The sequence below is a fragment of the Gymnodraco acuticeps genome, unplaced genomic scaffold, assembly GCF_902827175.1.
Source record: "Gymnodraco acuticeps unplaced genomic scaffold, fGymAcu1.1, whole genome shotgun sequence".
In the NCBI taxonomy this organism is placed as follows: domain Eukaryota; kingdom Metazoa; phylum Chordata; class Actinopteri; order Perciformes; family Bathydraconidae; genus Gymnodraco; species Gymnodraco acuticeps.
Genome location: NW_022991169.1, coordinates 213,804 through 228,745, shown reverse-complemented (window position 1 = coordinate 228,745; position 14,942 = coordinate 213,804). Strand labels below are relative to the sequence as shown.

General features: G+C 45.1%; 1 protein-coding gene across 1 annotated transcript in view; it reads left to right on the top strand.

The window, feature by feature from the left end:
• Positions 1-778: 778 nt before the first annotated feature.
• The window catches only part of esama (endothelial cell adhesion molecule a), an 84,146-nt gene continuing 69,982 nt past the window's right edge, over positions 779-14,942 (top strand). The window contains exon 1 of the mRNA XM_034237648.1: positions 779-1,155. Coding sequence (XP_034093539.1) covers positions 1,089-1,155 — 67 coding nt within the window. The 5' untranslated portion in view covers positions 779-1,088. The remainder of the gene's footprint in view (positions 1,156-14,942) is intronic.

The following is a 14,942-nucleotide window of genomic DNA, read 5'->3' as shown; positions in this document are numbered from 1 at the left end:
AAAGGAAACTGAGTGTTTATATAGTTAACTTTAGTCTAAGTTATCTCAGTCGGTTTCAAACGGTTAGGTCACGATTTATGTAAACAATTATTTCCTAGGCACACCTTCATATGATCAATATAGTTATAAAACAATAAGAGAATAAATGAAAAACAGTTATGAAATAGTAAAACAGTAAAACAAGAATAGGCCTACAGTTTAAAAGGGGAGTGATTTGTAAAATATCCATAAAGAAAAAGAAAATCTGTTTACAGTTCTGTTTCATTTGGGTGTTGAGAGATGTATCCATAGATCTCTTCATTTTGCTCTCAAAGTGCACCAGATTGATGCTTTTAACTTTGATATTTTTAAAAGTATATTCTCACTCCAAGCTGAACTCAAAGGCTGGCAGTCCTGGGTGTACCTGCGAGTCAGTCAAGCTATAACATTTGAGCGGGAAAATAACGGATGTCAATAAAATGTTCCTGACAATATAAAAGCGGACTGTCACGATAAGCGTTCGCTAGAACTGTGTACGTAAAAAGGTTTTATTTTGAAGGACATCACCGGAACTCGTAATGATTATTAAGGTAAGGTGGTACTGCTTTTCTCTCTCTCTCTCTCTCTCTCTCCTCTCTCTCTCTCTCTCTCTCTCTCTCTCTCTCTCTCTCTCTCTCTCATCTCTCTCTCTCTCTCTCTCTCTCTCTCTCTCTCTTTCACACGCACTCACGCACACACACACACACACACACACACACACACACACACACACACACACACACACACACACACTCAGAGTTTTACTCGCTGGTGGAGCAGGGAGTAGCAGATGCAGCTGAGCGTTAAGAAGAGTAGTAGAAGAAGAAGAAGAAGAAGAGTGGTTACAGACCTCCAGTGTCCGCTGTGCTGATCCCACTCCACTGTCACCATCTCAGCTGGGTCAGGAGGATTCCCGCCGCTCTGTGGGACCGACCGGCTCCTCATATTTCCTCACCCCAAGTGTCCCTTACCTTCCGCGGCTGGCTCTGTGCTGGGCTCGGGGGGAGACACCTGCCAGACTGAGCCTGCGGCGGACAGAGTCACAGAGCCGGTGAAAGACACTCACAACCATGGAGCTCTCCAACACTTCCAGGAAACTTCCTCTGCTTGCACTCACCTTTCTGTGGGCGCTCTCAGGTCAGTGACAGCTCATTCCATAGCTCTCCTCCGCGTCAGAAGCACGAGACTGAATTACTGAGGGAATTGTGTTCCGTGACATTTTAGAGATAGAAATGACACACATTACAATTTTGTAACTTCCAGGTGGACAACAAAAAGTACAGTTGCTCCATTTTAAAACGAAATGAGACAAAGATAAATAAAACATTTATTAAAATATATTAATACCAATAAGAAGTTAAAGTCAGACTGTGCAATACAAAGATAAAATAAAATAAAGATATTTGTTTAAATATAAGAAGTCAAAGTAAAAGGATCAAAGGATTCAACAAATCTGACATTTTCCTTTGGTCTATCAGCAAATCAAAGCTGAAGTCTATCTGAGAGTGTTTTCAGACAGTCAGTATTCCTGTGATGAATGGTATTGAAATGATCTCGACATTATTCACCATGGCTTAATAACTAATGAGCAGATGACATCAGGCTGTGTTTCTGGGGGTTCTCTCTGTGTGTGCGCCGCAGGATGAAGCTGGACTTAAAGCTGGAACACCTGTTTGTTTTTCACAGGATTTGAAACAAGTGTGTTACACATGATTATGTCTTCCAGGGAATAATCCCTTTATAGCTGCTGTAACATTGGCTCAGCCGCACTCTCTCTAGCAATGTATTAAACTCCTACTGTGACTCGTATACAGGCAGCCTACTTTCCCCGTCAACTCTGATTAAAAAATTGGGGCACAGTACGGCTGTATGAGTATTTTGCAAATATTTTAAGGAATGAGTAGTTTTAAATGATTAATCGGGTAAAAAAGTGTTTTCTTGAGGGGAGCATTTTACAGAACAAGAATACTGTGGTTTTAAATCCTTGAGAGTTGTGCTTGGCTTTATGAGAGGCAGAAACTTGAAATCAAATAGTCTCAGTCAACAGGCTGCATAACTTGAGGTCATATAAAGCCACATGCCTCTGATCTGACAGAAACACATCCTTAAATAGCCACAACGGATTGCTGTAAATTCATATTCATCTGGTCTATCATTCCTCTTTAACAGAAACTTCATTTTTCATGGATGTCCAGATTTACGTCTCAAACATTGACTTGGATGTAGACTTCTCTCACAAACTGTCCTGCGTGCATATAGGTGGAACACATTGAGATATCCATTGAAGCTAAGCTGCTCCAGGTGAGTGTGTGTTAGTTCATTCAGCCTGTGAGACAGCAGGAGCTTCACATGTTGACTGCTCTCAGCTGAAGCCACTGTGTTCTAGCACTGTTGCCAAAACAATCACATGCGCTGACACGGGCAATCCCAGGCTGCCTGTTACTCAGAGGCAGGGCTGTTACCTGGGAAATGTTCCATTTACTAACATGCTTTAGACGACTTAAGGCATTTCAAGGACTTATTGCTAGTAATGTCTCCTACCTGAGGTTTAACAGCAGGCTGTGACTCATGTCAGACAGGACATCAGGACAATACAACCACAGTGCTGACCTTGACCTCAACATTTGACTGGCCATCAATCGCCCTGCAGGTGTGTCCTGAAAACACTCAGTGGTCAGACACAGGGAGGAAACAGCCATGAATAGCAGCCTGGCAACAGGAAAGCTCCCGATGGAGCCGAGTGCCTCAGAGCCGGAAGTGAGCGAACGTCCTCCAACAAACAAGACATGGTTGGTGTTTCAGTCTGAAGTCAGAGCAGTGGAGGAAGGAAGGAAAGAACAGGTTAGATGTTGACGTTAGACGAGAAAGAGCGGGATTTCGGTCAGATACCAAATAAAATATCTTCATGAAATTTAAAATGAAGACCTTACTGAAAAAACTGAAAGGTTGACTTTAATAAACAGATTTTTTAAATTAGGATATTTAAAAGCAATAACTTTAAGTTGAACCTACTATTTTTGTTAACATAATACATTTCATTGAGGTAGTTTGACTTTCTTACCTGTATACTACGTTTTTCAGAAGATTTTTGTTCTATATACAGTTTTAGTAATTATTGAAGTGGAATCACCATTTGATCATAAGCTTTGGAAGTGTGAGTAACTGCTGCATGTCCTAATCCTATACCACATGTAATGTTCTGGGGTTAGTTGGTGTGCCATGTTCACTGCTTTCTGAACGCATTTAGACCCATAGGCTGGAGAAAATGTGGAGGGGGTCTCAGAGACTTCATCATAGTTTTCTAAAGCTAAATGTGGTTGGCTCTATATCCCGTGAAACCATGTCTTTGTCATTATGCTACTAATCTCTAGTCCGTTTTATAACTATAAATAACCCTAACCCTAATTTTTGTATCTCATGTATTGCTCCTCTCTGGATGTTTATGTTTTGTTTTGTTGTATTCATTTTGACGAAATGTGAACAGTCACTCCAAACAGAGGAGCTGCCACTTATACATCAATCTAAGTTTGATTCTACTGGGGTCATGTAAATACCTTAACCTAATTATATTTCTTAATTAAAACCATATTCAGAGGATTAATGCTGTCATTAAAGGATGTGGAGCAGCGCAGTATTAGCTGCATATTTAAATTCCTGCTTTGACCTTTAAAAATCAAGTTAAGGCTATTTATCAGAGGTTTGCTCCAAATTCACACTTACTGCTATTTTGAAGTGTACACACACATTCATATTGAAATGTTTGAAAGAGGCATATGAGTAACATAGCTAGTAGCTTGTTACTTGGATATGTGTTGAACTGTTGTTGCCTCACTGAAAAAATGGATTCCTTGACTTTAATGTATGTATTTAAGTTTCACATAAATGTATTACGGTTAGTTGAAAGTATATAATATAAAAAAAATAAAGTTGAACCTAACGTTTTTTATTTAAACTTAATATGATTGTTTTCAAGTAACCTAATACAGTTATGTGAAATCTATTGACATTATACATTTCCACATGAATTAAAGTCAACGTTTCAGTGTTTTCAGTGCATTTCAAGCTGAATTATTTGGACTGTTGTTGAGACAAACAAGATGTTGTCAGGCCGACTTGGGCTGTAGGAATCTGGGATGTGCAGTTTTTAAAGTCTTGACCCGTAGACTGTTTAAAACATGGAGCTTGTCTACGTGACACCACCCATAGATGTATTAAGAGCTGTTGTGAAGCTCAATGTGGGTGTGTCCAGCCAACACCATCTCCTCAGTCCTGACTCTGCCTAACTCCCGGCTGGACAAAAAGTGGGCCAATAGGTGGAGCTGAGGCGGACAGGGTGACGCAACAGAGCAGACATGAGAGACCCACCTTTCAATCATAACGGCCACACCCTAATGATGCATAACTTTGAGCCTTATGATCATTTTTATTTGTGGTAAGAAAAATCACTGCTCTGTATAGTTTTCACAGATAGGGAAATAAGCTATAGAGATGTGTGTGTGTGTGTGTGTGTGTGTGTGTGTGTGTGTGTGTGTGTCTAACAATGCATTTCCATGAGCACGCATTTGTTGCAGCTTATCAGAGGCCAGTTGTTGGTGGCTCTGTGTGTAAGCCGTGCCTTATCTTCTGTACCATTACTCTTCTATTCTGAACACACCAGCTGGCAAAAGAACATCTTCATTCTTTTTCCAGGTGTGTCCCACAATGGACTTAACTTATTTAACAAGGTCAAACCATAAAAGCTTCAAAGGCTCCATTGGGACAGGATGGGGCTGGGGGGGGGGGGGGGTAGAAATCTGTGCTGCCACTGCTGATTTTTTGTGGCACTTCTCAGTGATTTGGAGTGAGGAACTAGAGGGTTGAAAGCATTATTTTTAGTATTGTTTTAACACGGGGCCATTTAGGGCCCTGATGCTCCCCCCATGCCTTAAAGCTTATCATTCTCACACTCTATATATGACAATATGACAACATTGGTTTGTTTCTGGTTTCACTCCCTATTGTTACCCTGACGACACTTATATCCCAAAATATAAAATATGTCCCCTGAGACTGGCAAAGGGAGGGCCATGGAACGCAGTTTGCCCAACCTACGACTATTGCCTTATCTCTAATTGCCTATTTCTTAGAATAATACCAAGTGGATGTGCAGCAAAGCCCCTTTCCACTTTAGCCGGGATTACAGCGGGCTGACGCTCCTCCTGATGTGTTCCCAGCAACTGGTGCAATTTTGATTTGAGGAAGGAGATTGAGGGATTTATCAGTTCCTACGTAATGACACAGAAATACATCAGTGTACTTTTCCTCCCCAGCGAGGCAGTTTGCTGTCCAATCGTCAGTCCGTGTAAATGTGCCAGTGCCTCATGTAATCCCATGAACATCCACTGACACTCTGTGCAGGGCCCAGGAGAGCAGGAACCTGCAGGAGATTAGTGCGGGTCCAACATCACAGCAATGGATAAAGGTCCAGAGCGAACAATCTTAACATGTTTCTCAATTTTTTTAAATACAATTCTTTAAAACAATACATTTATACGTTAGATCACGTTTCATTTAGCTGTTACTTTTATCCAATGCCATCCATGAAGATACAAACTCATAAAAGCAAGAGTCCTGCAGGTACATTAGCTCAGTGTCGATTCTAGAACAATTGTACTGGGGGCGAGCTGGGGCCTGTTATTTTATGAGGGGGGCACATTTAATGCGGGACAAACGAGACGAAGAGAGAGATCAAGATTTCAAAATGTTTAGTACAATATGAAGTTATAGTGCACAGAAACCCATACCATTTTCATTTGTCCCGCTCATGGTACGCAAAACCAAATGTACAATAATTGCCAACAAAACATGACTCTAGCAAAACACCATAGAGCGAAAAGGAGCAGGGAGAAGAATACAATCTTATGTGACCTGCCCCTTTCTAAAAAACTAAATAAATACAAATAGCATTAACAGCATTGTGATTTGTTGCAGCAACAGTAACAACATTGAAATGATACTATTGAAAACAAAACACATTCCTGTTAAATCCGGCTCAAATGACAGCACAGTATTTGCTTCAACACTATCACGGGTGGTACTATTATACACTCTTCTTGCTGTGGCCCCCCCACAGAACCATCCATGTTTTAGCTATCTACAGTAACCGCCAAACCACTGTATGGCAGTGCTAAGAAGTGGGAACAGTCACTTTAAACAGAGCCACCATGTACATCTTCACGTCATCTTAGTTTCTGATTGGGATGGGGGTCATGTAAACACCTTCATCTAATGGTAATACCTTAAAGTCATAATTACAGGATTAATGCTATGATTAAAGGATGTGGAGCAGCGTAGTATAAGCTGCATATTTAAAATGCTGCTTTGACCTCCAAAGATCATGTTCAGGCTAACTATTAGAGGGTCGCTCTACATTCACAGACTATTTTTAAATATACACACACATTCATATTTAAATGCGTATCCTCACAGCGAGAGCCGCCATTAGATGAGGAGGAGCTGTGTCTCTCAGCTGTGGGTTGTCCCCTGCTCTCTCCGATGTCCCTGCTCCATCCGTGGACGCAGGAGGAAGACGGCCTCCTCTCAGGGGTCATGAGAAAGCCTCTGGGCGACTTTCCCAACACTGGGCCCTGGCCTGGGGACTGTTAAAGGCACAGACACATGCTTACATCTTTCTCTTCCCTCTTTCTCTCTGTCGGTCCCTCCCCTCAAAAAAAGAAAAACCCAACACCCTACAGATATGGGCATAGTGGCTGTTTTTTCTACCCATTGATTGATGCCTGGTAAGTTGATAGAAATCTCCAGTGTACAGTAAAACATGCTATTGTGTATTGTTTTGCGTAGGGGTTACATAAACAGAGTGATTACCAGCTGATGTTTGCTTGAAGCAGGAAATAGTTTTCCTCAACAAGTTAATATATGGCTAATATATAAATAAATGCGTAGTATAGTATAAAGACATTATCATGGTTTCTGTAGGGTTTGCCCTCAGTCATAATAAAGGCATGTGCTGCTGGATTACACACACATGACAGCGTCAGCCTCATGCCGTCTTAATGCAGGGTTTGCTGTGGTGCTGCTGGAGCCAGGCTTAGACAGTTCACTGGTTAATGACTGTTTACAGCCAATAGAGCCGCAGGAAGATTATCAGCTGCTTTTCAGCCCGGTCGGGGCGCTCCGCTGTGTTCTCTCTCTCTTCACGTCAGACTGCTGATGTCAAAAAAATGGTTACCTTGAATAAAAACTGATAATAGGTCCCTGACTTGCTCCTCACTTCATCCCATAATATACTGTAGGATAAAGGTGACATCAGGATGTTCAGTTTGTTACTCCTTAACACATGTGGTATCCAGCAGATCAGCGGAGCAGTGGAAACAAGAGGAATGACAGCACTGCTGTCTTTAGTCATTGTGACCATACTAAACAACATGACTCATTAAATGTGCGAGCCAACAACTACATGGCTTTTGGGTAAAACAAGCCCATTTATACTCAAGAACTGCAAGGTCTGACACTGTCATGTAATGAACACAAAAGTATTTCATTTTTGGTCCAATAAAAGTGAAATAAAAAGTATTGATTGCATATTATCTGTGACAAATACCAATAGAATGATACATTTTCTAATTGGTGTTCTGTTGAACTGTCAGGTAGCAACCACACGTTTATTGTTCTACTTAGTTCATCATTCTTTTTCAATTTTCAACAAAAACAACACATTAATGTGCATTTAATGACATTCACCTAACATGCATAACATCTATTTAGCACAGGGTTTTGTTTCATGTCATTTATTCTGATCTCATTTTGACACTGGTCAAAATGAGCTTTAAAAGATTGAAACATAGTTACAGGGTTCATGTATTTAGAAATAAAAGCTTTGTTTACCATATAACCTATCCTCAGAAAGAGGGTGGAATATTCACTCTTTGTTGTGTAATTTTCAGTTGAAGAGCCGTGTCTGATATCTAATGGGTTTTGAAAGGGTCTCCTAAGGTCGAGTTTTGTAGAATCTTACCCAGCCACGGGGTCCACAGTTACTAAAGCCGGGGCTAGAGGAGCCCTGGTGTGGCTGAAGGCCTCCCAGCATCCCCAGTCAGCTGAGATGCTGCTGAGAGAAGGCGTCCTGCTTCTGGTGCCACTGACAGATGTTGCAGGCTGAGGTCAACAACAAGCGCAGCCACATATCCTTCTAAACCTGTCCTTCAGAAAAAAAAGTGAATAAAGCTGCTGACAGACGGGAATTGAGGGCATGAGCTTAGACAAGATAGGCTATGTTAAATGATTCTTACTTGGAGGTATTTAGGTGGGGGTGGGTTAGAGTCTGATGCCTTAACGACTTCAGGGACATAATCCTGGTTGTCTTCTTTAAGTGCTTGGGCAGCTCATAATCACACTCTGTAAACATGTATCCTGCTGCATTGTTTTGTTCCATGTCCACTCCTGCTTTCTTAAAGGAGCCGTTCCATCTGATCTTTGAGATATCATGGACTTAATCATAATTAGTGATAGCCGTTTGTCGTTTTAGCTGGCGCTGTTTGAGCCGGCTTAAATGAGAGGGGAGCTGAAGGTTCTGTACCCTGGTGTTTGCAATGAGAGAAAGAGACGGATACAATATTTGATAACAGATTTGGTACCATCTGAGCTTATTGTATTTGACCATTTTGGATGTTTTGATTTGTCATTTTTCACAATTGCACACAGACGAGGTGAATAACACACAGCAGAGTGCATAAGGATCAGATTTACTTTAGATGATACCATTATTTAAATACCCACAAGCTGCCCAGCGCTGATATTTAGCATCTACTCAGAACATCTGTGCTGATGCATTTTTCATGAAGCTTAATAACCCTAATTGCATCTTTCATAAAACATTTGAAGTACTTTTTATTAGTTAGTTAGTTTCAACAAAGTCATCGATGTGAGGAGATGATGTAAGCCTTTTATACTGGTTGGCGTGTCTCACAACTATATAGTGCATTGCTTCATGGATGCCACACTCAGAGCCATGTCGTTCTTCTGGCACCTGAGTGTTGAAATAAAATGTCTGTGACATTAGCAAAAGTGTAATTACAGTGACCAAATGAAATCCATACAGAGTAATCATGTATGAGATGACACTGGCAGCGAGCAGCTATGTGGAAAAAGTCATTATAGTCACACTATTAGGCAGGGGTCTTCAGGGCATCAGAACTGTTTCCTCAGTGAGGCAGAACGAGGGAAGAAGAGCCGTTATAAAGACAGGAGGGGACACAAGTAAGGTTTATGCCTTCTAGACGCTGCTGAGGGAGAAATCCCTCCCTGATGCTGATATCATTCATTAGCACCATGGCCTGCGCTCTCAGGAGGGATGTTTGATGGAGTGTTGAAACTCTATTTTAGGGGGGTTTGCAGCTTAGGAGGAGGTCCAATCGAAAGGTCAGTGGTTCCATCTCCAACCCCCCGCAGTCAACATGTGGTAGTGTCCTTAGGCAACACACTGAACCCCAAATTGCTCCCTATGGCATGGGCAACGGTGTGTGAATGTCAGCTTCCCTCAGAAGGCACCTTGTCTGGCTGCCTCTGCCTCCGTGTGAATGGGTGAATATTGAAAGCACCTAGAGGGGTCACAAAGAATGGAATAGCGTCCTTTTACCATTTCACTTGACTCTACTAAATCCTCCCTCGAATACTTAGTGATTTTCTACATTGAGTCATTGACCACAAGAAAATGAACCACAAAGAATAACAGCGGGTTCCTTGTATTTAGATTTTAATATTACTATCACCAATAATATTATTGTACACATTACATTACATTTAGCTGACACTTTATTCAAAGCGACTTACCATGTGCAATAAACCTTAACGATATAAACTCAAAGCAACGAGAAAAATGCTGATATATTCACTTATGTTCTGGTACATTAGTTTCAAATGGGCTCAGCTCTTCAAGTGCAATCTTTTGCAGATCCTTCCACCATTTGGGAGGCAGGATATCAAACAGGTGTGTTTTCCTTGATTGTTACCTTGGTCCCACTCGCAGTGAGCTGATTGGCTGATGTGCGTGAAGTGCAAATGCTGGAGTGTATGGTTTAACCTGGATTTAGGCAGTACATGTGAGAGAGGCACTGATGCAGCACTCTCTGTCTCAGTCTGTGAGAAGCAGGGCTCTGAGTGTGTGACTCTCTTAAGGTCAGTTTGATCAGAGGCCTGTTTAAGGGGAGTGAACCAGAGTTCTACCCCCTTCTCACACTGTGGATGACGCACAGCGGTCAATCGAGCACACCCCTACAACCATTTGTACAGTTTTTTGCATTACTGTGCTGACAATAGAAGCAGACGTGCATTCGGGAGGATGTTGGCCGTGCAGTATCATCAATTAGTGTCAGGATTTCTGAGATATGCCCTAATGCTCAGAAGGCATAGATTTGAAGGATTAGTCAAATTAAGATCTATTTCAAGCATTCAAAAGCTCAGCAAAACATTTGATATGTCTACATTTCACTCTCGAGAGAAGCATCAGGCATAAGTGCTAATATATTTGAGAAATAGTTTGACGTTCTGCTAAATACACATCGTTGTTTTCCTTGACAAAACATCATTAAACATGAGCATAGAAATTGTTTATAAAAAATGAATGAAAAGACACTTAAATATTTGGGCATACATCTCTTCTGACCCTTTGTGGCAGTGTTCCTGCACAAGGACATCCATCTCCCCTGGGTAGAAAGTCTGGATTCTTCTTTCCATCACCAAATCTCCAGAAGAGCATGGCACTCAAGAAGCACACTGGACTAAAAGTCGGTTTACTGTAATCCTCATCAATAGCTTAATAGCATAAGAGCTTTACTGAAAACATTCTGTAGTCCACTTCCAAATGCAGCAAAGGTCTTTCAACGACCTTCATGTGGCGCACCGTTAGCTGAAGAACATAGGCGACCAGGAAGTTAGCATCCAAGCACTCCCTCAACTAAAAGCAACAGGATTTTCCATTGGATTTTGGAATTTATAAATAATCTCTGTGGCAAACAAACATGTATGATCGTTACATGTTTTGTACAGCAGGATAATCTCCACATATTAACAGCACTTTCATAAAAGTTGCAATTGCAGAAGTAAAAGGCTAACGTAAGGCTATAAAGGAACTACAGCACGGTCACATGACTACACGTCAACACCGCTAAGCTAAAGGTGGCTAATGTTGTCACGATCTGTCTGTGTTGTTGTTTTGTCTTGTCTTTTTCTATCTTTGGGTTTCCTGTTTTATTTTGTAAATTGTTCACCCCCGTTTCCTGCCTGTTGCTTTCTGTCTGTTTTCCCTCCCTGATTACCCGATTGTGTTCACCTGGTGCCTCTGTGTTTTCTCCTCCCTCCTCACCTGTGTCTTGTTTGTGTGATTAGTCTTGTGTGTATTTAAGTTCTGTCTTTGTCGGTTCGTCTTTCGTTGTTGACTGTGTTCACCGGTGAGTGTTCTGTCCGTCCTAGTTCTATATTTCACTATCCTTGAAATAAAGGTATTATCAGTTTATCTGCATTTGGGTCCTGCTTCCTTCGCTCTACCGTGACAGAACGAACCGACCAAGAAATGGACCCAGCAGATGATCCATTTGAGGTGGAACTACAACATTTTTCCTTTTATTTGGCTTGCTGCTATGATTGGTGGAAGGGGGCGTCCAGTGTTCGGCAGAGGGAGGCCGCTCTGGTAGAGGCGCACCGGTTGGCTATGGAGAAACCAGACTTGGTGAAGTTCTTACCTGGCTGGATTTTGGACTTCCTCTGGGTGTGTGATTTCCAGCCTGCTGAATACAACCGTCTCTGTGTGTTCCGTCTGGAGTCAACCAGTGCTTCTGCCCCAGTTCCTGCTCCTGTCCAGGAGTCGTTTTCTGGAACTCGTCTGGCTTTTGGAGGTCCACGGAGCCTTAAGGCGGCTTCTAGGAGAAGGAGTCGCAAGTCCAGGCTAGCAGCCCGAGCCCCAAGAGCCATGATTCCGGTCCTAGTTCTGGCCCCAGCGGCCATGGTTCTGGCCCCAGCGGCCATGGTTCCAGACCCAGCTCTTGCCCCAGCTGCCATAGTCCCATCTCAAGTTCCTTCTCTAGTCCCTCCTCTGGTCCACTCTCTAGTCCCTTCCCAAGTCCTTTCTCAAGTCCCTCCTTTAGTCCCTTCTCAAATCCCAACTCTAGTCCCATCTCAAGTCCCCTCTCGAGTTCCCTCTCCAGTCCCTACTGAAGTGCCGTTGGAGGTTCTGGCTTCAGTACCGGCCCACACAGCAATGATCCAGGCTTCAGAACCGGACCTTACAGCCATGATTCCGGCTCCAGAGCCGGCCCATTCAGCCATGTTTCCGGCTCCAGAACCGGACCTTACAGCCATGATTCTGGCTTCAATTCCGACCCCCGCAGCCATGGTTCCGGCCCCAGCAGCCATGGTTCCGGCTTCAGTACCGTCCCCGGAAGCCATGGGCTCGACTCCAGTTTCGGCTACAGGGCTGGCTCCTCAGCCGACGCCAGCTCCCCGAGTCTTGTCGGCGTACCGGCCGACTCCAGCACCTCGTCTTCTGCTGGCTCCCCAGCCGACGCCAGCTCCCCGAGTCTTGTCGGCGTACCGGCCGACTCCAGCACCTCGTCTTCTGCTGGCTCCCCAGCCGACGCCAGCTCCCCGAGTCTTGTCGGTGTACCGGCCGACTCCAGCACCTGGTCTCCGGCTGGCTCCCCAGACGAAGCCAGCTCCTTGTCCTGTCCCGTTGGAGGTCCCGCCATCTACTCTCCTGCCGGGGGTCCTGCCAATCCTTTGTCCTGTGCCGTTGGAGGCCCCGCCGACTACTCTCCTGCCGGGGGTCCTGCCAACCCTTTGTCCTGTGCCGTTGGAGGGCCCGCCGACTACTCTCCTGCCGGGGGTCCTGCCAACCCTTTGTCCTGTGCTGTTGGAGGTCACGCCGTCTACTCTCCTGCCGGGGGTCCTGCCAATCCTATGTCCTGTGCCGTTGGAGGCCCCGCCGACTACTCTCCTGCCGGGGTCCTGCCAACCCTTTGTCCTGTGCTGTTGGAGGTCCCGCCGACTACTCTCCTGCCGGGGGTCCTGCCAACCCTTTGTCCTGTCTCGTTGGAGGTCCCGCCGTCTACTCTCCTGCTGGGGGTCCTGCCAATCCTTTGTCCTGTGCCGTTGGAGGCCCCGTCGACTACTCTCCTGCCGGGGGTCCTGCCAACCCTTTGTCCTGTGCTGTTGGAGGCCCCGCCGACTACTCTCCTGCCGGGGGTCCTGCCAACCCTTTGTCCTGTGCTGTTGGAGGCCCCGCCGTCTACTCTCCTGCCGGGGGTCCTGCCAATCCTATGTACTGTGCCGTTGGAGGCCCCGCCGACTGCTCTCCTGCTGGGGATCCTGCAAATCCCGTGTTCTCTTCCGTGGGGGATCCTGCCGAGGCCTGTCCCACCAGCTCCGACACCGGGTCCTGCCCGGTCTCTGGCACTGTCCCGTCAGCGCCTTCCTGCCCGGCCTCCGGAGCTCTCTGGTCTTCGCCCTCGAGCCCGGCCCCCTGACTCTTCCGGCCGCAGTCCTCGCCCTCATGCTCGGCCCCCTGACTTTTCCGGCCGCAGTCCTCGCCCTCATGCTCGGCCCCCTGAGTTCGCCCGCGGTGGCCTTTGCCCCTCCATAACCCCCATTTTGGACTCTGCCTTGCCCCCGGGCCGTCCGCCCGAGACCCCTTCCTGGTCCTCTGCCTTGCCCCCGGGCCGTCCGCCCGAGACCCCTTCCTGGTCCTCTGCCTTGCCCCCGGGCCGTCCGCCCGAGACCCCTTCCTGGTCCTCTGCCGTGCCCCTGGGCTGTCAACCCAAGCCCGTCCTCCAGACCCCCTCCACCCGCCCTGGTGGCTTAGTGATGCGTCCCTCCTCCGGACCCCCTCCACCCACCCTGCTTAAGGTTTTGGACTTTTTTTGTTTTGTTTTGGGACGTCTGGGATCCGTCCCTTGAGGGGGGGGGTACTGTCACGATCTGTCTGTGTTGTTGTTTTGTCTTGTCTTTTTCTATCTTTGGGTTTCCTGTTTTATTTTGTAAATTGTTCACCCCGGTTTCCTGCCTGTTGCTTTCTGTCGGTTTTCCCTCCCTGATTACCCGATTGTGTTCACCTGGTGCCTCTGTGTTTTCTCCTCCCTCCTCACCTGTGTCTTGTTTGTGTGATTAGTCTTGTGTGTATTTAAGTTCTGTCTTTGTCGGTTCGTCTTTCGTTGTTGACTGTGTTCACCGGTGAGTGTTCTGTCTGTCCTAGTTCTATATTTCACTATCCTTGAAATAAAGGTATTATCAGTTTATCTGCATTTGGGTCCTGCTTCCTTCGCTCTACCGTGACAAATGTTCTGTCGTCTCTTTTAGACACTTGTTAGCAACTGCCGATTTTGAGACACATAGAAGCTTCAGAAATTCACCAGTGGGGTATTCACTGACATATTGTATGTTACAGACCTTTTATTCTGGCCTCTAATCGAAAACTCTCTAATCCCGTTAACTTTGAAACAAGGAAGCCCAGAAGTGGTAAACTCATTTCCGGGTTTAGCACTCATTCCTGCACCCCTCTACTAGGTCAGTCCCACAGTCCAGGAGAGCAGTCCCATCTGCATTATCAATGACTGGACCAATAATCCAGCCACTTCAAAATCACACCTTAGATAGTAGAAGAAAAGAGAGAGTCACTGTCTCTAGATAACCAGCCAGACACCGCACACACCACGTCTCAGAGATCATCCCACATGATGTGAGATATGACTGAAACATTTCATAAAGGACGTAAATCATTTGCCCAACAGGAGAAGTAGCATTATTCCCCTGTTATTTCACTGTCTTGTGTCTGTGGTCCTCCAGAGAGCAAGCCCTCCTGTCACCTCAGCACTGACTGCATTAAACCCCCCCCCTCCCCGCACGAATAACATAACATGTGTTACTGTTTATTTTTTAAG